The 27,723-nt window shown below is 39.5% G+C and overlaps 1 protein-coding gene and 1 pseudogene across 1 annotated transcript; both read left to right on the top strand.

The window, feature by feature from the left end:
* Nucleotides 1–11,446: 11,446 nt before the first annotated feature.
* LOC120731487 lies at nt 11,447–13,380 on the top strand (annotated as a pseudogene).
* A 2,133-nt stretch (nt 13,381–15,513) lies between these two features.
* On the top strand, nt 15,514–26,782 carry LOC120731475 (ectonucleoside triphosphate diphosphohydrolase 2-like). Its single transcript, XM_040028484.1, has 9 exons — nt 15,514–15,721; nt 18,290–18,407; nt 20,260–20,410; nt 20,522–20,681; nt 22,495–22,722; nt 23,215–23,487; nt 25,704–25,823; nt 26,125–26,259; nt 26,356–26,782. The coding sequence occupies exons 1-9, from the start codon at nt 15,605–15,607 to the stop codon at nt 26,560–26,562; spliced, it is 1,509 nt and encodes a 502-aa protein (XP_039884418.1). The 5' UTR covers nt 15,514–15,604; the 3' UTR covers nt 26,563–26,782.
* The last annotated feature ends 941 nt before the right edge of the window (nt 26,783–27,723 follow it).

The following is a 27,723-nucleotide window of genomic DNA, read 5'->3' as shown; positions in this document are numbered from 1 at the left end:
CTAAACCTACACTAAACATGAGGGGCAAAGGAACAAAACCCAAGAACTAGAAACAAAGAAGAACCAGAGAGCCAGAAATGCAGAACCATAAACCAAGATGAATAAAAACACAAAACACTGGGTCACCAACCCAGGACCACAACAGCTTTAAAAATGTTGAAAGTATGAATATTTGAGTGAAACGTAAAAGAGAAAAAGTAAAAAGAATTCAGAAAAATCAAAACTCAATTAAAAAACAGCTACCTGAAAACTTTACTTCGATACAGTAACAAAGTATTGGTACTTCCAGCCTCATGAAACAAATGTCTAGGACTTTCTTTGTTTACATTTTTATTATCTTTCTGTCTATATTGTCAACAATAGAAATATCTATGCATTTTCCTTAAGCTGTAATTCTTTATGACTTGATTGCCCTAAAACTCTCAGTCCCAACAGCCTTTGTCAAGGTTCACAGTGTGGCAGGCTGAGAGAGGAGCCAAATGCAGGACACTGACATGAACTTAGCGAAAATAGCTTTAATGCTGAACTTGACAGACTTAGAGCAAGATACAAAATAAAGGACAAGCTGGGAATGAGGGACAAGGGAAAAAAGAGCACACAGCGTGAAGGAAAAGACAGTGAGACGTAACAAAAACAAAGGAAACGGAGGACTTAACAGACATGAGGTAATTAGGGAGATGGTACATAGCTGGGGAAAACAAGACACAGGTGAACTAGGTCAGACTAAAAACAGAGGAAGCAAAACTAAACATAACACACACAACACAAGGGGCTTTCAAAATAAAACAGGAAGTAACTAGCATGCTGGGCCACAGACCGAGGACCAGAGGCTACAGCTATCAGCCTCCTCTCCTGTTAAGAATCAGTATTAATCAGTAATTAATACTGATTTAAACTTCAATTAATTGTGCCACATATTATGATTTGAAACGGCCTTTTTCAATTATTATAAAATAGTTATTATTATACATTTTTTTAGTTTTACAATAACTGTTTAGGAATTGCAGCAGCTTTTATACATGGTCGCCCAATTTCAAGAAGTTAATCAATTAACTGGCAAACAGTTTCATGCCATAGCTGAACAACATGTGTGAATGACGATAAAACTGTTTGCACAGTTAAGAAGACAACTTCACCAAGTTGGGTTAGGTTAGGCACATACCATAGCAGGAACACTGGTGTTTTTTGATGATGTAATTGCCGACTGAGGTAGCAGAGTTAACACTAAAGCATAAAGGCTTATACTCGCTGACACTGATCGAGCAATGCTTCACAGTGCAAATGACCAAATGAGTGCAAAACAAAAAAAATGAGTTTGTTTCTAACTGCAAAGAGATGGGTTATTTTTCTAAGGTCAATTCAGTCACCTGTCAACTCGAAAAGCATGCTTGTCAGCTAATGAATGCAAAGCTAAATAGAGTTTAGTATCTGGTAGAGTATCTCAAGGGAACATATGATGGTGTCCATAGGTTCTAGACTTCAAGTAGTCATTGACTGCAAAGGATTTTCATCCAAGTATTAAATACCATCGTTATCATTAAAATTATGTTAATTTCTCCAGTTAATTTTGTACATCTAAGGCACTAAAAAACAGCTGTTAATGCAAAAGTTTAATAAGCCCCTTGAGTTAAAGCTGAAAGTCTGCACTCCAATCATATATTTATTGTTTGATTTAAAGTTTAGTGTGGTGCAGAGAATTAAACTGTGCAACACATTATTGACGCATTTGTTTATAGCTTGTACATTAAGACATATTTACGCTGAAGAAAATGAGTCTTAAGTTATTTTTCACATCTTTTTCACACATTTAGGAATTACATTGCTTTTCTGCAGGTCTGACAGAATTAAAAAGGAGAGAGATCATAATATTTAACGTCAGGGTAACCCCATCTAAACTATGCTCAGTGAAATGTCTAAAATGCTCAGAAAACTAGCTTAGTAACACCAGTGAGTATCAATAAGCATGTCATTATGCAGGAGGGGATACGGTCAGGTGGTCTTGGAGGGATCTCTCTAAGAGAACAGCACTTAAACACTTCAAAAAAAACCCACACAAGTATGTCTCTTTTTTCTTCTCCTGGATCAAGCCCTAAGCAAGTCCCTACAGGATCTATCAGTGTGGCTGCAATTGTGAGTGTTAACCTCCCATATCAGCTATTAATTGTCTCCATTAAGCCCTAACTTAGTGGCATTACTGCAATCAGAAGCTGGATCTCACTTGCTGATGGCCAAGTGGTCTTATTCAAAGGGTGCTCTGATAACAACGTTTGATCTTGTTTGGTTGAGTGGAAGGTAAACGACTGTGGGGGTCAAAGACGTTTGCAGTAATTCCATTAGCACATTCAGTTGGGTCATGGGTGCATGACCTAATTGGATGATGGTTGTGAACCCTCAAACGGGTATTAGCATAGTATTATGAAATAAACAACAGCTTTCTAATCACTCTGTACTAGAGCTCTTTTTTTAGGTAAACATTAAATGTTTCCACTTAAACAATTAAAAAAATTGAAATGTTCAGGAAGAAATATTATATTACCCAGATTTATTAAGTACTTAAAGACCATTAGCACAAACTAAATCTACTATTTTTCAATCGAATTCTTTTTTTTTTCTTTTTGTACTTAGGAACAGTGGTGCTTTCTAATGCCTGATTTACGCTTCAGTTGGAAATCCATATGTAACCTGCAGGGTAACTGCAAACCCCTCTGAACCCTGCTTCGTACCATACGATGTAAGCTGGTGTGCACCTCCTGAGGAATGTATTTCACATCAGGTCAACATAGCCCACAATTATTGCTATGCCTTCTTCTTGTGTATTTCTGGCTACTTTTTTTGTTGGAGTTTTTAAAATTTAACAGTAAGATAATATTAATCATCATCCCAGCATAAAGAATAATAATTATTGCCTTAACATAAAGACTCATGAATATCAGGAGATTCCTGGAGGGAGATTGCTGAAATTTTTGAAATGGACATAAGGGAAGTAGTGGAAAAAACCGAGGGACAAATATGTTTGCCTCTGAAAAAAATCTAAAACAACTCACCACAACAAAAGCAGGGAAAAGGCCCAACATTTGATTTATTTCTATCACTGGCACCGACACATCTGTCCCCAACCACACAGTAATTCACACCTAAGCATAAAACAACTTCTCCATAGTCAATGTACAGAACATGGACCTAAGTTTATGTGACTTCACTGTTTTAAAGGGTGTTTTGCACCCAAACAGAAATGTTAAACAGCAAAACTGTGAAATGGTAAACCAGCACTTTTAGTGTTCTACAATGCCAAAAGTTACAGTTTTGCTTTTTACATCAGTGGAGTCTGATGGCTTGGAAGAGAAAGAGTTGTGTAATAGTTCAATTTTCCATTGACAAAAATCTCTCCAATTGAAAGGTACAGGAATGAAAATGCTTCAAATACTGCAAATACTTTCTCCCCTTTTAAGCAAACTGGTTTGGTTGTTTCTTTTATTTTGTTTTGCTTCAGTAGAAGTTTTTCTGACTTCACTTGAAGCAATACATTGCTTACTTTCCAGTTACTCCTATAGTTTCTCCAAAATGAGGGTATACCAAATATCTACTGTAGGTAAAGCACACAGGTAATACATGGATAAAGAAACGATCCAGCAAGAATCTTTAACGCCTTTATGTCTTAGTTACCATGCTAACATGTTTTAGTTAGCTAATTAGCACTCAACACTGCCACCTGGTCATAGATCAAACCAAAACAAATGTAAATGTTAACCTGATGGTGGTGGCAGATAAAAACCCAGATCATGATGATTAGAACATGAATGTCCTTAGCTAATTTCAAAAGGTGTCAAGATTTTTGAGTTTGGATTGTAGTGTCAAACCACAAGGTAACCATGCTGCTCGCAGTGACAAAAATGTTCAATTGATTGAGTTTTTCTTCTCCATTTCACCCTATCCTTAGCATCCTTTACCAGTCAGTGTCCCAGCATTTTTTAGTTCAATTCAATTTTATTTATACAGAGCCAAATCAAAACAACAGTTACCCCAAGGTGCTTCACATTGTAAAGTAAAGACCCTACATTAATACAAAAAAACAGGAAGAAACCTCCAGCAGAACCAGGCTCAGGGAGGGGCGACCATCTGCCACAACTGGCTGTGGGTAAGGGGTGGAAAACAGGACTAAGACATGTTGTAGAATAGAGCCAGAGATTATTAATAACTAAAAATGAAATAGAGGGAGGTGTATAAACACATAGTGAGTGAGAAAGGTGACTGAAGGAGAAACAGTCAAGGCATCATGGGAATCGCCCAGCAGCCTGCACCTATTGCAGCGCGACTAGGGGAGGATTCACCTGATCCAGCGCCAACTATATGCTTTATCATAAAGTAAAGTTTTAAGCCTAATCTTATAAGTCGCCCAAATCCAAACTGGAAGCTGGTTCCACAGAACAGGGGTGTGAAAGCTGAAGGCTCTGCCTCTCATTCTACTAAGGGAGGCAGGAACCTCAATGCTATAGGAACCTCAAGTCCACAGTCTGAGAGCAGAGAGCTCTAATGGGGTGATATGGTACTATAAAGTCATTAAGATAAGATAAGAAGACAGTTTAACTAATTGGTGTGTGTTCTCTTAAATATGAGTGAACCTGTATGCTATGCCTTGTAATGATACAGAAAGCATGACAACAGAATTGGTCCAAGCACAGAACCCTGTGGAACTCCATAAATAACCTTAGTGTTTGAAGGTGACTCTCCATTTACTGAAACTCTTCAAATGATCAGTTAGCTGTTGTACGACTACTCTTTCAAGACTTTTTGATAAGAAAGGAAGGTTGGAGATGAAGGTCTGTGTTACCTAGCACACAATGCTACATAATGTTACGTCTGTGAGATAATTTTTTTTTCTAATGCTTTAAATTTTAAACATTTAAAGCCGCCATGTTCACCACCTCACCCCTGTATTTCCTTCTCCCTCAGTGTCTCCAAACGTGCCTTCCCCCTTTGCTCTTCCTTTATTTTCAGCCAACAGTAGCACAGTTTCCAACGGCAACCTGTTGCCCAACAGCACCATAGGTGGTTGGCAAACAGGTTAATATGGTTGTTAACCTGTGCCCCAACCAAAGCGGCACGGAAACATCGTTCTTTACGACCTGCACATTTGCTCTGACAGAGTTTTTATGCCTGATACTCTTCCTGATGCAAACTTCCCTATTTATCTTAGCTTGGGACCAGCACTAAGAGTACACTGGTTTACTCCTAGTGTGCTCCAACTGCACTAACCCCTCGTGGCTGGGTTAGGTATTTCTCCTTTTATATATGGGAAATTTGTCTTTGGGTTTTGTATTGCAAGCATTCTTTGTTTTTGTCATTTGTCAAATATATTTTAACATTTCTGATATTTTAAATCAACAATTAGCTTATTAGGAAACATTTCACTCTTTGGCCTGATTCTGACTTTTAACCCTTGCACCATAACTATCTGAGTAAGCTGGGGTGCACCTCTCCAGAAATGTAACTACATGTCAGGTCAATGCAGCAAAGACTGACTGGCGCAGAAGGTAATGGCACAGGATTAAAAGGGGCTTCCAGTTAAATCACAAATTACGACATAGAAGTCTAAATCACGCTTTAATGAGACTTCCAGTAAATACCTCTAAATATCTCCAGAGACAAAATAATGAAGCTACAGGGATACTTACAAGTTTTTATTCATCTAGTCCTGATCAAAACGTTCCTGGAGAGATGGAAGGAGGAAGGTCAGCTCCCATGCAAGGCTCTCAGGTTCAGACAGGATACATCAGCATACTGAAGGAGCAGTCAACAGCAGAGCAAAGATAAAGTCTGAGATCTGACAGGGGATATGGTTACATGTCACTTCTGATAGCTCCCAGCATTCCTGAGAAAATGTCTGCCTATACCTTACTTCAGCACTCCAGTCCCCTCTCCCTCCTTCCCGTCTCTCAGGTTGACAGGCTGGGCAGCAGACACAGGGGTCCACAGCAGGGAGTGTGTGTCTGTGTGTGTATGTATGGGGGGCATTGATGGACAAGCATCACCCTCCTACAGCCTCCCTCCCCCACAGCTCCCTGTATATTTCCAGTCACACTCCAATTAAAACAGAAGCAGCTCCCTGCTCTCAGGGCTGGTTAGGTGCAGACAGAAGGTCAGTCAAAGACAAAAAGAGTTAGACACCCACTCCTCACAATGTTTTTCTTTTACACCAAAGAAGAAGATGTGCAAGCACGACTTCTAATCTCTCATGGCTGTTGGGAAAGAGAGTGTAAGCTTTCATTCTACCTGAAAGCATAGCAGTAAAATGTTCAAGAGGTTTATTGCCTTTTATTATTTGAACAAAGATGAGAAGCAGCACACGGGCCACACTCATTGAGCCACTTATTTGCCTGTTTCTGTAAATCTATTGTTTCGTTTTGTGTATTTTTTATATTGGCAGCTGTGGCTCACCACTCCTACTTTGTGAAATATTTGCGTGTTTATCAACTGATGATATCAAAAAGATTTTTCTCTTGCGGTGCTTCTTTAAAAGTGAAAACATTGTGCAAATGCTTGAGGTCTAATGGCCAGCCGATTCTCTGGCTGTCAAAAGAAGTTTCGTTGTGTAATTTAGTTTAATTTCATTTTTGTAGCACATTTTCACATCTGTGTCAGTGAATACACACATGTAATAGTAACATTTACACACACAGGGGAAAGAGGGGAGTGAAGGAGAAGTTCCTGGTGCATCATGGGAAGTCGCCCAGCATCCTGAAGGCCTGAGCATCATTCTCCATTTGCAGTGTGAGGACAGACCATCGGGAACTACAGACAGTCCGTCTACTATGACTATGAGCTACTCTTGCTTGTTCTTTTGTTGGTCTTCTCGGCCAACTGTCGAGAAGAGCAACGTTATAACACACAAAGAGTGGAAATAAAAATGAGTGTGAAAAACAATGAAGCTGCTATCTGCACTTTTCATCTTTATTTCTTTACCTTTGATGTTTCTTTTATGCTTCTCCTCTTCCTTGTGAACTCCACTGTCCCTCCCTTCTCTGTGCTAGCCCACTTGTCAACCATTCATCCATGTCGAGCGCTGCTTGCTACCAGGTAAAGCAGACAGCTGCTTAGGGCCGCAGTGGGGGGCTGGGAGGTTCGACAAACTTTGAACTACAGCAGTGGCAGTGTGATCTGTATAATCTGGGAATCTCTGATCTGAATAAAAACCAACACGATTGTACATTCCTGTCTTTAACCCAGCTTTGTAGACAGCAGAGACGGAAGTAACGCGTTACTGTAATCCGATTAGTTTTTTCAAGTAATGTCAAAGTAAAGTCCTCTGCTTTTGTTCAATGCACACAGTAATACTTTGTGTGTGGGTACAAGTTGGGGTTCGGTATCTTGCCCAAGACTAAAATCACTGGGGAGTGGTAGTTGGACTGGTTCTTGCATTGCACTTTATGACTCTGAGCACTCAAAGCACTTTAAACTTGCCTCATTCAAACAAGCACCTTTTTCTTATGCTGTTTTAAATGCATTCATTGCAGGCTGGGACCAAACCACCAAACTTCCAGATAGTAGGTGACCTGCTCTACCACCTGAGCTACCTATTGGTCATCTCAGGTGGCTGAGTCGACCACCGACCTTCTAACTGGTCCATCTCTACCTCCTGGATCACTGTGTTGGCTTCAGTTTTCAGCCTGCTGACTGCTGCTAGACACTAGCAGACAAATATTTGCAAGCATTTTTATCCTAACACAAAGCGACAGTATTACATGCGTGTGTTGGCTGCTGCCCCCAAGTGGCTAAAATTCTCATTAGAAATCTGAATGTATTTCCAGTTCCAATAAATACCTTTTATGGTGCTTAACATTACATGCCATAGCAGCGGCTTTTGAGTGTAGAAAACCCCAACACCTGTAAGAACAAACCCAAAGTGAATGAAGCTGCTCTACGATTAGATCTAACAGCTACACTTTCAAAAGTAATGCATTTCATGTCCTGATAGTCGTTTTAGCCCTCACTCTCAAAAAAATTGCAGAATAGAAGAAAAATGCTGGACCCTCACACATGCTCTCTTTTAAAGACATTCCAGAAGCTACCAATAATTGATGTCCTGCAGGGTACTGTATCCATCAGACTAACCCACCCACTGCAAATTCTGACCATCTCAATGCTCAAGTGCACCTGAACCGTGAAAGGAGGGTAAAAATTAAGTCTATTTTGGGGCATTAAAAAAAGCCTGCGGCTTATCTCCCGGCTGGAGCATTGCCCTCCCCTATCTGACACACAAGGAGGCAGGGAAGCTGTCTTGAATGGGAAACAACATGACACTTTACAAAGGCATGTTAGAAACAATTAGCCCTGAGTGCCAGGGTTTTGATTTGACCGTCTAATTGCCGGTTCAGTATGTGAGGTGAGGCTGGGAAGGATGGGGAGCTGTGAGAGCCCTGGGGGAGAGCCAGTGTCACACAATAGCTGCCTTTATTTCACATCCAGCTTCTGCAAAGTGGGTATGCTCAAAAGATTTAATCCCACATTCAGTCCTGACAAGAGAAGTCATTCATATTGAAAAGGTGGGTACAACACTGTTTCAGGTGCCTCCAGTCTACCTCTTATCCCTACCCACCCTCAAAAGTCTGAGAACATGAAAAAAATCAGTATTATGGTAGGTTTTTTCATCTTTGACTTTTTTCTTCTTCAGGTGAACAAGGTAGAGATCCTGATCCTCAACAGACTCGCCTCTGAATCCTCACTGCAGCTCTTCTCAATGCACTCGCTTTTTCACAGAGGCCAGATTGTCCAGGATACTCTTCCTGACTGTAGTATTTGTGAGTGATGACTAACACAAATAACAGTAGGCCGTGCATGTGAAAGGATGGAACTAAGCTATAGAATTACACTGGTTTGAGCCTCATACTTTCACCTCCTAACATGGCTGAGATTTCACCCCTCCACCCCTCTTTTCCCTCCGTTTCGAGAAGTCCATCCTCACATACCACATCCCCTCCCAAACCCCCACTCTTAAATATCACCTGCTTTCTGCTCTTTAATCACCTCAATAGGCATTCCTTCATGCAGTTTACAGCAGTCTGTCATGCACAGGTAAGAAGCGAAAAAATTCTCAAAGCAAGAGTGAAGCAATCCATGCAAGCTACAACGACAACAAAGTCCTTGGAGCGCTGCACAAGAAGAAAACACACGAGGAACACGCCTGTAAAAACCACGAATATCTAAATGTGGCAAAGAATTCCTACACACACAAACACAAATTCAGGGTTCATACAATTTGTGCCCAATGTTTAATAATAATAACCAGTTAGTTGAACTGGGATTAGAGGATTGTTCTGTAATTTTAGCAGCAGTTACTGTAGTTGAGAACAGATCGCAGTAGGAATATCTAAGAGAGCATTATTTTGCTTCTATCACAGCACACACTTTAGCGGGTAGACCAGGATTTCTGTGGGGTTTGGTCATTTAATGTGCAATGTTAAGATTGTATTCATTGCTTTTTCACAAAATGTTGTGACACTGTAAAAACAAACAAATGTAAGAAAGTAACGGATTTAAAGAAACAGAAAGCAAGCACTATGTTTACATTTATATCGAAAAGGGTCTGAGACATCTGCGTCTTCTCATCTCATCTGATGTCTTTCAGGTGATAAGCAGCAATACTGGTGGAATATGTGCTGCAGGTAACTTGGCTTTATCTTGGTGAGTGGTTTTTTTTGTCCATACTGTGTGCCTTGAGGTCCTGGAAATCACAACCATTTATCATATTATTTGATATGAGCTGATTTTTAATTTTTTTTTATCAGTTAAATGAAGATAATTGTATCCTATTTTTATTTTCATTTTTACTTCTGACATTTTGCCAATCGAGGTTATGCATTTCAATGTACAAGAATGTTTTGAACTCATGATAGACTGGCTTGTCTCGAAGGACAGTCTCACTAAGCCTAGTTTGTAGAGTGTTTTCCAACAAGCCATATAAACCCAAAGGTGTGTTCACACTGATTAGAGAAGACCCTAAATTTCTCCATCACCTAGGTTGACATAGAAGGTCACTTCAGGCAGACACCAAGTCATAGGGGCAATAGATCCTGGGACCAACAAATGCACAAGTTGTAAAACTTAACAAGGTGTGAATGCCCTTTGTGTGCCCTGGCCCTGCAGTATGCAGGACAGCCTACGATAGTTCTCAGGACCTTTGATACACTGCAAAAGATGTTGAGTCTGAAGCTATGTAGTCTTTAGAGCTCAGCTGAATTACTTTTGACAAGATGCACAGAAAGCGTGTTTGCCTATCTAACATAGTAATACCATAGATGCAGTCCATTTTCATCTTTAGAGTCACTTCCATCGAGCCGAGCTTCTGAAATGTATTCAATTTAAGCTTGGAAATGATCAGTTATCAGGAACTGTCAGTGGCTTGCATTAAATGATCAATTCACAGGAATTAAACACTAGTTAAATATATTCTGAAGTGTTCTGCTGGGTTACAGGAGGGATTTGGGAAAGCTGCTAATGAAGATAATGAAAGGAGGTTGATTAAAGCTATTAAAAGCAACTCTTCATTGATAGATACTGTCAGTGTTGTCATAGTTACAGTGCTGTGAAAACATATTTCACAATAACAGGAGTAAATACAAAATGCAGATTTTACCAGACCTGATGAATCAAGAAAGCATTTAAAGAAAACTTGTCTGAGTGAAGTACGCTAAATGATGGATAAGCAACACATCATGCTACGATCTGAAGAAATTCACGACTAGATGAGAAACTAAGTCAGTGACATCTGGCAGTCCGGACAGGGTCATGATGCTGTTTCTAAGACTCCAGTGAACCATGATGAAAGACATTATCCACAAATGGAGAAAACCTACTTCAAATGTGTGTCAATAACTCCTCCAGGAGGCCACAAAAGAACAAAATTTAAAGAACTGCAGGCCTCACTTACCTCAGTTAAGGTCAGTGTTCAACAGTAAGAAAAAGAGTGGGCAAAAGTAGCATCCATGGGAGAGTTCCAAGGTGACAACCGCTGCGGACCAAAAAAAAAAGAAAACCCACAAAGGAGGCAATTACTTTTCCACATCGGAGGACGGAGGTATAAGTAAGTATGACAAATATGCAAAAAAACATAAATCGGGAAGGGGAAAAATACTTCTTATTGGCACTGTAGACAACAAGAGTAGTCTCTGTATCAGAGAAACAAAGAAGTCAAAGGTCATCATCTGTTTGTCTAGCTTCACTTCTGTTTATTTAGTCATTTATTTAAGTTACTGTTCACAGTGTGGATGAACCAAACTGCTCATGTGAAACTTGTCAGCCTATTTCATGTGTCCTGTTTGCCTCAGGACCAAAGCAACAGAACGTATACAAACTTTGATGATTTTTAATTTACACACAGATGATGCAAACTGAACATAATGTAACATCACAGTTCTGATAAGAAAAACAGAAGAATTGCTCTTTGTAATAAATGTTTTTAAATTACATATAGATGTTAATAATTGCTGTATGTGTCGTGATGTCTGTGCAAAGATCTGATCTGGTTGACTCGCCCATTGCAGAGGACATAGGGTACATATTTGTTTATGTATGCTTAAATATACTTTTAGTTACTATAGTGAACAAAAATAGTCTTTTCATTTATGTCACTAAATGGTTTAACACAGTTTAAATGACACAAAAGCTGTAATTAAATTTTCTCTGAGACAGCTAAAATGTCCCTCGTAAGAACCGGCGACTTCATTCTTGAGAAGTTTGATGGATGTTTGCAATCACCACCTCTCACCTGCAGCAGTAGCGCAACAGCTGCAGCTGTAGTTACAAGTAAGAGCTGCAGGTGAGCACTACTGAAACAAAAACCATGTGATTAGCACAGGTCAGGAAATGTACAATTAAACCACCAATAACAACAAAAGATAACAGAGGAAGAAGCTTGCAGCAAAATTAAGGCTTGTTTTTGTGTGTGTGGGGGGGGGGGGGGGGGGGGGGTATTCCTGAATACTAGAAGGATTTCTTCTTCTGCTGCTCTTGCATGTGGCAGTAATATGTGCAGCCTTGAAGCAGTACGTTTTTTACAGTGTAGCAGCTCTGTTGGGGGAGGAGTGGGTGTTTGGAAAGGAAACATCAGGTGGCTGGTTGGACGCCGTGCCTGGACACTTCTGATTTATCTGTGCATTTCAGAATTATGTTGCTGACCTCTTCACCTCATGGCCATTTGTGTCACCCCTTGAAGTTCTGTTCATGTAATCATCCCCACCACTACCACACACACCCCTACCAACCACAGAGACAAAACAAACTGCCGTGTCATCTACAGTTCAGTACAGACACATTTGGTAGATGTGACAGTCCAGCTTTAATTTGCTTAACTCTACGTCTTGAGCTGCTGAGGAAAGGCTCCTTAAAGAGATCTTAAATTAATTCTGAAAAACATTTTACAATTATAAATGATGCCAAGGTGTTGCCAAGATATTTTCCCGGGAATGTTGACATATTATCAAGTGTATTGTATGTTGTGTGATGGTATTTTAAATGTTTATTGTTGTTGTTACTGTCAGTGAAACTAAATGTTGTCAGGTGACTCATGAAAAGGTCACCAACTATCAATAAACGCACTATTGCATATCATGCAACTACAACTCGTACTTAAGTATACATGTATGGTTTTTCTCATATTACCATGAGCCCTTGAAACTGATTAACTAACGGAAGAGTTGTAATATTCTACAATCTGTATCTAAAGAAATTCCTGCACATAAGTCGAATCACACTAAATGCTATAAGAAGTCTCATCAAAGGTGCCTTTCAGGTATTAGACTGTGCCTCCCTCTGGTGGATGTCAAGAGTTAAGTTCTCCCTATTTATCTTCCAATGGGCCTGATCAAATCAGTTACACTTTTACATTACCTGACATTTAAGCCCATCATGATCTTGGGTCTTTGATCAAACGTTTTTGGACTGCTTTTCCACAGAATGAACCTTTTGGGATTTCCTTACCTGCATAACTGAGCATGCATCAAGACTGTTTGAGCTTAGTTTTTCCCTCAGTTTAACTTTTCTCATGCTTTTGTGTCAATTCCTCTGTTTATGTCATTCTTTCCCCATTTGGCTATTGCTTTTCTATTTCATGAAGCTGTTGCAGAAGGAGGAACCATCAACCTGACCTGTATATATGATGGTCTTATCAACAACATCCAGTGGTACCGACAATACCAGAGATCCAGACCAGAGTTCCTGCTCTACATCATGGAGGGAGGATCAGTTCATCAAACTGTGTCGGGTTTCTCGGCTCACATTGACCAAACTAAGAAAAGTGTAGATCTGGAGAGCTCTGGATTTAATGACTCTGCTGTGTACTGCTGTGCTGTCAAGCCCACAGTGACAGGGAACACCAGAACTGTATAAAAACCTTTGGAGCAAAGACAACACAATACTCCACAACATCCACCAGAGGGAGCTACACACCTTTGTTAGGATACAAACTAGAGTCATAACACACAGCTCTGATGAAGAGCCTTAGGAGTGAAGTTAGTGTGACGTGAGCCTCCTGAGTCCAGCTGTGAGCATCAGACCCCTCACAGCTAAGTCCCAGCGAACATCACGTCTCCTCTGGAAAAACTGGCTGTGATTTGGATCTTTTCAGTTCTCGTAGGTACGTATGTTTCTAACAGGAGCACCTGAAATTCAAAGACATTTTTACAGCGTTACAGACCCGGTTTGGATTTTTTAAAACAGCACCGTACTGTTTTCTGCCTAATGCACAGACGAGGTCATTTGTCACAACAATAGCAAATGTAATGCCACCATTAAAAAAAAAAAAAAAAAAAAAGAGTTCAATATTCATGAAATAAAAACTTGTTTGTTATAAAATATAATGCTACGTGGCCCTGGTTTGCCCTCATGGATGAGGTGATGGGACAAAGGCCTTCCATTAGGCCTCCTGCCTTAATTTCCTCTCTCCCTGAGGACACTCCAGGGCCAAATGCAGCAGTGAGTGACTAAAACAAAAGCAATGAGGAAGGGAAAAAACAAATCTTTAAAGTTGTTTACACAGGATTATCCCAAGTGACCAGTTCCTGGATCGTTTCTTTAACAACTGTAATAGATTACAGGAAGTCTCTGGCATTGTTGCTGAATCTGCCGAAGCAAGATCAGGCATGGATGGAGTGCTGCAACTGAGACCTGCGGTTTGCCTTTTCTGCAAAGAGAGCTTTAGGATGCTTCCTCCCACTGTCCACTGCATCGTCCATCCACAGGGTTTGCAGGGTTGGCTCAATCGACGGCTGCCACACCACTAAGATGTTTTCAGAATTATGCAAGCAGGACATGGTGGATGCCATATTACTACTAGTATAATACTTGTACCTCTGTAGCAGACAACAGTTTGATAAAGTGTGATGTAAAAAAAGAAACCAAAAGATTAGATTCTTTAAGTTTCAAAGAGATTTCTTTTATATTTTTTATATTATACAGTAAATGTATACGAGTGACCGGCAATAGCTCAGTCACTGAAATTATCCTTGAAACTAGCTACTCTTTTGTAGTTGCTGGCTCTCTGAAGTTTCTCCAAGGGGCAGGAATTTCACATCCCAGTTAATGCACTCATAAGTGTCTTGGATTGCTGCTCTCTGTTCTGTGTTTTTCACATTTATTTATTATAGTTTAAGCCTGAAGACTCGTGCTGACAGATTTCCACCAGCTCCTTTGTTTTGGCCACATTTAGCTGCAGGTGGTTCACCTCAAACCACCTCACAAAGCAACCAATCCACACTTCCAATAATGGCTGTGTCATCAGAGAATTTCTGAAGGAGACAAATTTCTGTGATGTAAACTGAAAACAGGCTGCAGCTGCACATGGGCAGGTGACATAAGTTGACCTGCTGTCACCTGGATCTGGAGCTGTACTGTAAACAAACACTGAATATACTTAACAAACTAAAATAATTAAGTACATCAGTTCCATGGCTGGAAACTCTCGATATCCGAGCAGAGTATGGATCAGTAGGTTAACGTTAGCTAATAATCTCTGGTGATTTAAGCTACGCTGCCTAATGTTTCTGACGATATTTAGAGAACAAATAAAATAAGCACACAGTATAAGTCACAGCAACATTATCAGAATAGTTTGAACATGTGCTTTATTCAAGTTAAAGTGTGTTTGAAACTGCATCACATCTCTGCATCTGTTCTCTGCTGCAGCAACAAAGTCTAATTATTAATGAGAAACCAGCCTGTGTGTGTGAGACCGTAACCTGAGGACATCAACAACACTGGACATAACACCTGTTTTCATTCTATCAACAGAAAAGTTACAGAAATATTAAATTTGAAGACAAATTCAGAAAATAATACTAAAATGCGCTATATGTAAAATTTGGGGGTGCTCGAGCGCCCGGGATAAGGCTGTAAACTCCCCTATGAAGCATTTGTCTTGTGCTTCCCATGAATGAAGCTCATATTCTATACACAGTGTTTCAACCACGTCTGAGTGCCCGTGTGGGCACAAGTTAGAGGAAGTGGGACTCCGTAACATGCGCGTAACACGCCAGGAGCTCACACGAAAGCCATGGTTATTTAATGCGCCTTTACGCGGAACTATTGGCGGCAAACATAAGCAGCAGAGTTCAGCATGGGTCTCCGGTGCTCCCAAACCGTACCGGCGGTTGCGCTAATCGTCGTGGCAGTTGTGGGGATTCTGTTGCTGGTCCTTCCAGCTAAAGAGATGGCGCTGCCTCCAGAAAACATGGTAAATATTATTGTAGACGCATATATTCATAGAGGCGCAGAACACCGTTCCAAATCTAGGTCAGGATTTTGGTCATGTGTGCATCAGAAATGCACATTAGAAGTTAAATTTGGGTACACAGCTAAGCCAGATTTTAATATTAGTTTGAAAAATGTCAGATTTTCATTTTAGAAGGCTCTGCGCAAAGGTGTGACTGAAAGTACAAGAAATCTAAACATGCACAGTTCATCCCATACTACGTTTTCTGCCATCATCATGTATCAGTCCAAGTAAGGAAATACAGAAGATCTTTATTTTAATACTTTATGTAAATTATACCACGGAGTTTACACTATGTGTAGAAAAAAATTAGGATCCTAAAAGCCTGTCTCTGCTTTTGATACCTTTCAAAAATTTACTTTAGCTTGTATGTGTTGTCAACTGTAGTTCTTAGAGCAACAGCTTTGTATGATAGGCCAAACTAGGCCAAAAGGTATTGAAACTGCTAGATGTTTGTGGGATGTGTGTTGGTATACTGACAGGGAGCGAGTCTTTGCACAGTGAAAAATGAGCTCATTTAAAACTGCTCAGTGCTTGTCTACATCTGAGCTAAATGCTCGTAATTTAAAATCCAGCTCTGAATGCATTTCCTGACAATGGTTTGCAAGAGGAAGTGATACAGAATACCCTGAACGAGTCAAGACAAAGAGTGTGACATAAAAGAAGTAGTTTGTTTTATTTGATAGTTATTCTGTGCTAATTGCCTGTGGGCTTTTCATTTTGTTCATCTCACAGACAATTTGAAATCTTTTAAAGGGCACCACAAAATAGGTATTTAGAAATAAGTCTCATGAAACAAGTCTGCTTTGATTTGGTCACTTCAAAGAGTACACATACATGAGAAGAAACCTAAGATGTATGTTAAAAAAGAAGCAGTAAATCTGCACAAAAATAGCGACTGTTGCAAACTTGCTATGTTATAGGTTTTAACCACATCCTGTCAAGACCTCACTTAAAGTTCAGTAAGTGGAAAATAATACCACCTTCGCACATTGGAGTGGTTGCAACTATCAAAATGAGTAGGTTAGTGTACAAAAAAGTTGCAATTTGCAGCAGTATCAACTCAATATCATGCAAAGCATGATAATAGACACACCAGTCCACTGTGTAAATGAGAAATGGACTGGGTCTTACAGTGCTTTTCTACTCTGAGCTTTCAAAACACTTAACACAACTTGCCTCATTTACCCATTCACACAAGCACCTGCTCCACCTCATGAGCTACCACAATTCATGCTTTGCCTCTCCAAAGTGTGAAATGGCTATGCTTGCAGACATTGAGAATACAGACCATACACGCATTAGGCCACTAATTCTTAAGCTACTGCACAACTGAAAAATTAGATACCTCAAGGAGAATTGCTCTTCATGAGACAACAATGTATCGTTTCAATTAGAAATGAACACAATTTTAAATGACATGTAATAAGTCATATTTATGCTGTTATATATCTACAAATAATGCTAATAAAAAATTACACACTAAAGATAAAGAAATATTTAAGAAAAGGTCAACAAAAAATCCATCCATCCATCCGACGGGCAATTTAGTGTTTCCAATTAACCCAACTCTATAAACAAAACAAAAAACAACAACAACAAAATGCTTGTAAAAGAAACAAAGATAGAAATAAACTGTCTTGATGCTCGATCAATCATCCAGGTAAGTAAATGCCAAAGGTTGATTCTGTTCATCTAGGTGAAGCATCTTCAATGGGAGAAACGTTTTGTTACTCATCCCAGTGACATTGAAAACGCTACGTTTTTAAATAATAATTAAAAATATATTTAATTGTACTAATGGAGTGTAACATTAAAATGTTACATTGTTTTGTACTTGTACTGTAATTGTTTTGTTCCTTTTTTCCTTTTCTGTTTATATTTTTCCTTGTATTTCCGTTTTTTCCCTTAATTGATTATTTCTGAAAAAAACATTTCTTGACTGTGTAATCCAATCACTGCACCACGGTTATTGACCAATAACAAACCAAAGTTGGGCGATATGAGAGGAGACACTTGTCCTCAGGGAAGAGTGTCTGTAGTTCAATACAAATTTATTCTGCGTGATCACGTTTATTGTTTGATCAAATATTTTATCCTAATGAGATTCGTCTATTTTAGATGCTAAATCCTCCATTCCCAGGACACAAGGGCTTACTGAGTGATTTCATGAGGATATAAATAATGTGAATTATGCTGTTACCTTCACAGTCACCAGATCTCAGCCTCGCTTAACACACATTAAGATTTAGGACGGATGCATTATGCAGTTTTCTGTGCAATATGTTCTATCCCATCAGAAGCTGTTATTGACAAACGTCATGGTCTAAAACTTTAGAGCATTATACATATATTTATGATATATGTATAATTGTGATATATCTGTGGTTCATGTGTATATTGGAAGAGCAGATGGATGATTGTTAAGTCATTAGAGGGTCACAGAGATAGCTTACAAATACCTGATGAAGTTAGGAGGCTTACCTCTGCCTGTGGTCACCTACTATACTGTATATCTGTCTCTTTTAGTATGGAATCGTTCTGGATGCAGGCTCATCCCACACCTCCATGTATATCTACAAATGGCCGGCTGATAAGCAAAACAATACCGGCATCGTTACCCAGCACGATGAGTGTAATGTAGAAGGTGAGTTCATTTGCATTGTTCAAGACAAAGTTGATCAAAAGAGAACTCAATCATTACTTTAACTCGTGGTTTGAGTGGTAAATGTGGGCAACAGCATATACTCAGAATCAGTAGCAGTTTTTGATACAGGCGGTTGCCCGGGGCAGCATCGTGGTGGGGGGCGGCATCACGGGCATCGGCAAAAAATAAAAATAGTTGCTCGTACTCATGCTGCCCCGGCGTCATGCCAGCGCATACTGGGAATGGTACAGGCACCGATCGGTTTTCTATCGCCCATTCGCTGGGAGTAAGGGCGCCCTCCGTTTGCGAGGTGCGCCTGCTGCTTGCTGCACAGGGAGGAGAGGGCGGGGCGGCGGGGGCAGCATCTAATAACCAACTCGCAAAATAAAACAAAATAAAAACAAACCAAAAAACACAAAAACACCAGACATCATGATACAGACTTATAATTTGCACCGACGTTTTTCTCAAATCTATACGTGAAAAGTGAGCGCGAGAGCCCTCAGTGCTTCCAAATAGAGCACATGCTAGCACTAGAGGGAGTGTTCGCCCAGGGCGCCAAACAGGCTAGGACCGCCACTGCTCAGAATGAAATCTAACTTTTAGTTTCTAAAAGTATAATGTCAGCAGAGCCTTCAGCTATCAGGCCTCTCTCATACGTACGGTTACATTGTAACCTTGGTTCACTGAGTGAGAAACTATCTCTCCGTAACTCCGTTACATATTCCATATGTATGGGGTAACTCTTAAAGACACCCCGCAAGGAGACAGCGCAGCCGAAAACCCACAAAGTGTACCAAAAGAACAATTTTCAAATGTACATATATACATGCCACCCCAGTCAAGGCTACGCCAGACGCAAAGGCCGAGCCAGGGGCCAGAGGCTTCAGTCTGCCAGATGCAAGACTTACCTGAGCGAGTCCTGCAAGACGCAAGGATCGCAAGTGAGCAGCCACTCATGGTCAGCCCTCAAGTTGCTAGGCTAACCAAGGACCTAGGCTACTGCTGATGGGCACCCAGCACCCAAAAGACAGGCTGGCTGCCACGTTCAAGCGATAAAACTGCGTAAAGGTGGTAGCTGAGGACCATGCTGCTGCCGCACATGACCTAAGAGGTGGCCACCCCATGGGCCAAGTGGGCCCACACAACCGAGGGAAGGGGAGCTTCCACCCCCTTCCCATCCAGGAATCACCTGCAACACTCACTGTGGACCGATAGTGCCTGGAGTTCACTAACTCTTTTAGCAGATTTTATGGAGGGAGGTTTTTAAGTGATAGCCACTTTATCTCAGTGTTCTCCAGAGGCTCAAAGGGAGGGCACTCAAAACTCAATCACCAGTTTCACATCTGCACACCTGTTTTATACTTAAGCTGTGGGGCATGGCCGGGTTAGCCAGAGTGTCGCCACAACATAGGGGGGGTCATACCCTTACATATGGAATATGTAACGGATCACAAATATTTCTCAAATTATTGCTAAGCAATACCAAAACTATTTATAGAAATGTTGCTGGTGTTAAGTGGAAAATGTTTGCCAGCCTCCAGAACTGACCATTTAACCCCAGAAGGTTCCACTGGTGAGGACACTCTCACTTTCACTTCCACAATTTCACCCTATAGAAAAATATCCAGTGCCATTAAGGATGTTCAAATTGTATGTGTTGTGTAAGACTTAAGTGGTCCACTTCCTCACCAGACATTCTTTGCTAACTTAGTAAGTACCAGCTGTTCCCCTTTTATTGACCTTGTTATCAATGTTTCCTTAGAAACACCAGTGGATGACTCCAAGACAAGAAAGTGCAGCCTTAGATCAGGTTCTTAAACAATTAGAGTTACTTTTTCTTCTTGTCCAGGTGGTGGGATATCAAGCTATGCCGACAACCCTAGTGGTGCAGCAAAGAGTCTCGAGAAGTGCTTGGAACAAGCTTTGACGCATATCCCCAAATTCAGACACCATCAAACTCCACTCTGTTTGGGAGCGACTGCAGGCATGAGGCTGCTGAGGTTAGTAGTAGTGGTTAATAATTCACCACAAACTCCATCAGTGATTAATATCTGTATTGAAATGAATTCAGAAAGTCTTACAATTGCTTCATTTAACCAATGTATTGATAGCATCACCAATGCCTCAAAGTCGCAGCGTGTAATGAAGGAAGTGGAAAACAAACTCCAGTCCTACCCTTTCAAATTCAAAGAGTCAATAATTCTGAGCGGGCAGGCAGAAGGGGTATTTGGCTGGGTCACTGTTAACTACTTACTGGAAAACTTTGTCAAGGTAAGTGCTGTCTCTTTGATGAATTTCTGCTTTTTCTGTTAACATGCAAGGCAGCTGGATAGCAGAGTGCACTGCCTCCCAACCTCATGAAACATGAAAGGTTTTGTTTTTTTAGGATATGACTAGAACTGAAAGGGTCAGTGTCTTTAAACATAAACTTAAATAGTAGCTTCTGATTAAAATATTAATTTATAATCACATAGATGTTTTTATTGTTACTGTTATTATTTGTTTTGGACATAGCCCATATCTGTACATATACTGAACAAAAATATAAATGCAACACTTTTGATTTTTCTCCCATTTTCCATGAGCTGAACTTAAAGATCTGAAACGTTTTCTACATACACAAATGACCCATGACTGTCAAATATTGTTCACAAATCTGTCTAAATCTGTGTTAGTGAGAACTTCTCCATCCCACCTCACAGGTGTGGCATGTCAAGGTGCTGATTAGATAGCATGAATAAATAAATGTTGGAGACTGTGTGGAGAAACAGAAGCTGATTACCCACATATATTTTGGAAGTGCATAAAAATAAAAAAGTATTGGGAAGACCTTAAAATGACCATGGATAATATTTTGGGTTATGCACTCCCAAACACCAGTCAAGTGATGTACCTTGGAAACATAAAGGAACTGGTATAAAAGCAGGACATGTATCTAGTAAAAATAATCCTAGCCGCAACAAAGAAAGCAATCACAAAGAACTGGTTACACCCAGACCCTCCCACTCAACAAGATTGGATTAGGATTGTAGAAGGTATCTCAGAAATTACTTTCAGTATTAGACTGATGGGGGTGTAAGTATGACAGACAATGGAGGAAGTGGAAAACATTTTTAAGTGGCACCAAAAACACGACATAAAAAGAGATTTGCATGTGATAGAAGGTGGAAAAAGAAATGTAAACTCCAGACTGTTTGTAATTTTCTTTACTGTATAACTAAAGCTAATAAAAATTAAAGTTGCAAAAAAGAAATACAAAGCCATTACAAGCCATTCTTAAAGAAGGGTAACAGGGAAAAAAGATGAGGTGTGTCACATTGCACAAGATCTGCAATGAAAAATAGGGGCAACAGGTCTGATGGAGTAAGCAATCAAAATTGAAATTTCTAGAAAGGGACTAATAACAGCGATCACCTAAAGAAGAGTTTTTATATTGTCCTTTTGTCCTTTTATTGTTTTATTGTCTATTGTCCTATTCCTGAAGACTACTTACAGAAATGACAAAAAAGCTCTCCTAAGAGACTTCAGGCTGATGATTAAAGACAGCCATCCTGAGTATTCATGATCAAGCCTGTTAGAACTGTTTGTTTTAACCTGAATATGTTTCAGTAAATCGCTTCACCTATTTTCCAAGTTAGATATTTATTAGTTAAACTGACTTATTAACTAATAATTTTACTTGTACTTAGCTGAGTATCTTGTTTGTGGCTGTTAACTTACTTACAGTGAGTATTATTAACAACATAATGAAAACTGAGTTCAGGATCTTAACATTTTTAATTAAGCACCATGTTAGAAATGTGATGGACTGACTGGTGTACATGAAGATGCCAAGTGCTGGAGGCGTCCCAGTTGAAAATTACATGGAGGTATTTTATGATGCATGAGTTGCATGTTTAGGTGGGGGTGTGGCCTCTTTTCCATTTAAAAGTGAAGCCAAACAGCTATTTTAGATCTAAATTTCTCTTACAGTTTTAGAGCATTCGAGTGCTTTGGTCATTTTTCCCTAAACGTTTTCATTGAATGTTATTGGTTGATTCTAAGCGATTCTAATTCCACTGTGGTGTCCTTTGTTATTACCCAGTATGGTTTTGTAGGTCACTGGATGAATCCAGGCAGAGACACAATTGGAGCTTTGGATTTAGGAGGAGCATCTACTCAGATTACTTTTGAGACCTCTGAAAAGGCGGAGAATAAAAGTAACACAATGGAGTTGAAGCTTTTTGGAAAAACCTACAGACTATACACCCAGAGCTTCCTGTGTTACGGCCAAGACCAGTATTTAAGGAAACTGCTGGCTCATCTCATTAAGGTACTGTTCAACAAGTTAAAAGACTCTAACTGTTAATGGCGACCAAATCCCTGTTTGTTATAATGATTCTGTATCTTCTCAACAACTGAGAAGTTCCGATAGCAAGACCATATAAAACAGCATGTGTAAACATTTTATTGTCTTGCTGCAGTCCTGCTAAGCTATAAGGATGTTTGAAACACATCTCCATTAAGCTTACTAAATGGATTAAGTTCACATTTGTCACATTTTGGGATCATATTGTTACATTCTTGCTAAGAGAGAGATGAAAGCTTGCCATACAGATTGGACAGGAGAACTGCTAGCTCGTTAACCAAATTAAATAACCAGTCTTTACCAGGAAAATCAGAGTTGTTGCTACAAGGAACCTTAGAACAATGCAGTGTCTGTGTTATGGATGGCTTTTATTGCTTCAATATGGTGAAATGGTCTTTGTAAAGAAAAATATAAAAAAAATGTTTTCTAATAAAATTTTAATCTTCTAACTTTAAGGATAACTATCCAAACAGCACAGTGTTCCACCCCTGCTATCCAAAGCAGTTCAGCGAATCTGTCATCCTGGGGAAGGACGTCTTTGATTCTCCGTGTACTGTGGACTCCAAACCAGACAAGATTGACCTGGAAATGAATGTAAACGTTGTGGGCACAGGGGACTACCAAAACTGCTTAAAGAATGTAAAGAAGATATTCTCCTTTGAGAATTGCAAATACTCCAAGTGCTCCTTTAATGGAGTCTTTCAGCCCAGCTTGAGAGGAAGATTCATGGTGAGAGGCTTTTAGATGTTGTCTAAAATATCCTATATTGAGGCAAAAAAGCATAGAAGCATAACGTAGACTCAGTTTTGGGTATCATTTTTAATTCTTTGTTCTTGGATTGCTCATTGTATTGATTACAGTGAGTTTTTTTAGTTCTTACGTTCTAATTCTACTGTTTTTTCCCGCACAATTATTAGCATTCGTAATTCATAGAAAAGAAGCTCTAGGTCAGCTGGGTTTTTGTGTGCATGTTTTCTGAGTGATCAGTTAAAACCCATGCATGGTAGGTTAATCGAGATATCTTAACCTGCTGTTAGTATGAATGTGATGCTGAATAGCTTCCTCCCTGCTCTCTGACGGAGTGGCAACCTATCCAGCATGTACCCTGCCTCTTTTCTTTTTTCATCTAGGATAATCTCAGTGATCCCCTGGAACCCTCCATCCAAACACCTTCACAAAGCACTGTTAAAACATTCAACAGGTTTATTTACAGATTGTTAAAGTAAAATTGCTATCTTTGAATCGGAGGTTAAGAGACAGAGATAATACACGCTGTCCAATGGCAAACACACTGTCCACAGAAAACATGCCCACAGACAGACACACACAGAAAAGAAGGAGAGAGTCAGTGGTAGTGTGGTAGTAATTGCATCAAACAGCTATGCAACCAGACCCTGGAATGGTTATTAGCGAACAGCCACCAACTTTAAAGATATGGAACGAGTGAATTGCTTCCTATGTGGACACAGTTTGGACAGATGTTTGAACAGTTTTCCAGATGTTCTACACCGAAATCGTCACGTGTATGAGAGCTCTCTGGTAGATATTTTGAATCCCTTATGCACACTTTCTGCAATTTTTGCCTAAGACACTTACTCGCACATAAACAGTTATACAGACAAGCATACAAGACTTAAAGAGCTGGAAAGTTTCAAGAAAACATTTGGATAAAATCACAGGAATCCGGCATTCACTTTATTACATATCAGTCACTCTGTCTCTGCTATTGACTATGTTGCCTCTATTCCATGTGCAATATTTTGGTCTTCCCCTTTTTCTGTGCAATATTTTGTTCTCTGTGCAATATCCTGGCAGATGTGCAATTACCATCCCCATCCTAAATGACCAGTGACCTCCATTCCACCCTTATCTATATATTATATTACTGCCCTTGTACACACACCCACAATGTTTCTGTGACTCATACACCGTGTATATATATAGAGTGAGAATATTATATACTAGTTAAATAGATATATATTCTTATTTGTATATTGCTTTCTTTACTTTTTTAAAAGTAGACTTTTGCACTTTGTGGTCTTGCTACCTAATTTCGATGTGCAAGAAACTGTACAACGACAATAAAAAAAGTTCAGATACAACACCTCTTTTACCAGTGACATGTGGGCCCACTGGTGGACGATGAAGGTACTGCAGGTGCACTGCAGCGATAACAGAAGATAAATCTGAAATTACTCACAAGCATATACAATTAAATATTTAAATAAACGTATTTATCTATATGAAATTAATTAAACTGGTAATATGAGGTGATTAGTTTGCAATATGGCTTATTACTCTGACCTAAATATATGGCTCTTGTTTTGAAGCTTGTGCCCTGGTGGTTGGCTCGGTCCCACGTTGGCCTTAATACTGATTTATGCATATGACTGGATAGCATTAACAATTAATAGCCAACAGCCTGTATTCCTTATGTTTTTTAATGCATTTTATTCAAGAAAATACATCACTTTCTCCTGGATTAGGGTGAAGACTTGAGATTTAGTGTGCCTATGAGATTTTTGTGGGTTTTTTAAGTGGGCCGCAGCAATCTTGACTTTGGGAACGGCCAGGTTTTTAATCTAGTCAGTATTTCCTCAGTTCCAGGTCAATAATAGTGCAGTATGCTCTTCACTGAATGAGCACTAATTTTTGCTTTCTGATATCCTTTCTTCTTTACACACACACACACACACACACGCACACACACACACACACACACACACACACACATATACATCGATTGATTGATGATTGAAAATACTCCTAAACTATAAAGATGGATGCATTACAGGCATTTGTATCAGGACCTAATGGATTGTACTGATGCTTCCTTTGTGGTTACAGGTCACATTTTTAATTCTGTCTTCAAAAACAGAAATTCAGTCAAAGCAGCAGGGGGATACTTAACCTTCATCCATTGCACTATTCTTTCTTCTCCACAGGCATTCTCTGCTTTCTACTTCACTCACAAATACATCTCTACCCTCACCAACATGGATATGACGTCTCCTAATCAAACCGCAAAGGCTGTCCGGCGCGTCTGCAGCATGAGCATCTCTGAGGTACTGTCCATAAAGACTTTGAGACGTGTTGATTTGTAAATCCAGCAAACAAGCCACCAATTCTTCACCATGTTACTTGAAGGCTCTAAAGTCACTGTCGACATATATCTACATATATTATCTATTATATATCTATCAATATCTCTGTTTCTACACTCGTTTTTTATGAGTGCTTGATGTTTGTTGTATATTTCCGGCTTTGACAACTCAATTTCTCTCTGGGATTGATAAAATCTCTCTGATTATGACGAGCTTTAAATAACATAATACAAAACCTCACACATTGTATTTTCACTTATAGATGACGAATAGGACAAAGCAGCATGAGAAATACATGAAGAATGTCTGCGCCGTCTCCAATTTCGTCCAGGTGCTCTTAACACAGGGCTACCATTTTAACGAGGTTTCCCTTCCTTCTATTTCTTTTGAAAAAAAGGTGAGAGGTGAAACGAAATGATTTGCTGGAATTTAGAAACTGATAGAATCCACAATATGATGTGATATCACTGCACCTCTCCTTGTGTTTCTGTAGGCCGGAGGAGCATCTGTAGGCTGGGCTTTGGGTTACATGCTAAACCTGACCAATCTAGTTCCAGCCGAAAATCCTGTAGTGATGAAGGCCCTGCCCATAGGGCCCTGGAAAGGCATCCTCTTCCTCTCCATCATCCTCATCTTCTTTGCACTGGGATACCTTCTCTTTGTCTACAGAAAAGCAAAAGCTAATGAAGGAATGGTTTGAGAGCAAGGGTAGCCAAGTTGAAGTAAATTTCTCTCAGGCAAAAAGCCTTCAGTAAACACCTTTTTAATTTTGCCTTTTTATATTATGTAGCGAAAATCATTCTTAAAGTAAAGCTTGCCCTATACAAGTTTTGCTTTAGATTCACAAATTTCAGTAAATGTTCAGCTTACTCATGTCAGTGTGCACAAAATCCAAAATAAATGGGATCCTTTTTTAAATATTCCAGACTCAGTGTGCAATACAATACCACTTGTGATTAACTTGTCATTATTTAGCACTTTTCTAGTTTGAATGAGCACTGAAAGTAGCTTTTGCTACAAGCTATAGTACATAAACCCATTCACACACACATTCAGGCAGTCTATGAACGCATTTTCTATCACACACTCATACTACCTCTGAACAAATCAGGGACAACTTAAGGTTCAATATAGAACTGTGGCATACATACTCTAAGACACCACTAACAGCTAATGTGTCGTTCAAAACAGACATGTGCCTAACTGAAGGCTTTTGAAGTAGTGATGGGATTTCCGGTTCTTTCGGCTCCGAACCGGCTCTTCAGGTTGTTTTGTTGCTTTAATTAACTTATTATTAACAACAATATAAAATTATGCACAAAAGGAATTACTAATGTAAAAAAACGTGGTTTTATTTATATATGTTTATATATAAATATATGTGGTGGCCCCTAGAGACAAAGCACGAACAAACTCAAAAACACATTCCTAGAGTTAACTGAATTTCCAAAACAGAGCTACCTAGATCACTTAAATTACACAATTGAAAGCATATTTGTATTGTTTGTGTATTTATACACAGGCACGCATATATATTCAAATAATTTAAAAAAAAATGTTCATTTACCTGTTACTACCACACACCAAATCCGGTCGTTGGTACTTGCTGGCTTGTGTAGCCACTAGGTAACAAAAGCTCAACACTGCGCCCTAGCATCCTGGAGCACCTCTGTTGTGTTTTGTACCTGCATCGGAGTTTGTACGTGTTTTGAAGTTTGTGTGTGCTTTGTCTGTAGGGGCCACCGTAAATATACTTTTATTTATTCACGCCACATAAAATGTAATAAATAAATCATATAATACAAAAAACGGCTATTTACATTTCAACTTTTAACTATTTAAATTTTCAGCTTTTTCCTTT

Source organism: Simochromis diagramma, unplaced genomic scaffold (genome assembly GCF_900408965.1).
Source record: "Simochromis diagramma unplaced genomic scaffold, fSimDia1.1 OVJJ01000781.1, whole genome shotgun sequence".
Taxonomy (NCBI): Eukaryota; Metazoa; Chordata; class Actinopteri; order Cichliformes; family Cichlidae; genus Simochromis; species Simochromis diagramma.
Note: the sequence above shows the minus strand (reverse complement) of the source record. Positions and strands in the feature narration are given on the sequence as shown.

Bases quoted from the DNA above. Each gene is read 5' to 3' on its own strand.
- LOC120731475 (XM_040028484.1), top strand. From the start codon at position 15,605: ATGGGTCTCCGGTGCTCCCAAACCGTACCGGCGGTTGCGCTAATCGTC. The intron at 15,722-18,289 runs GTAAATATTATT...TGTCTCTTTTAG, and splicing joins CGCTGCCTCCAGAAAACATG to TATGGAATCGTTCTGGATGC. The intron at 20,411-20,521 runs GTTAGTAGTAGT...ATGTATTGATAG, and splicing joins GCAGGCATGAGGCTGCTGAG to CATCACCAATGCCTCAAAGT.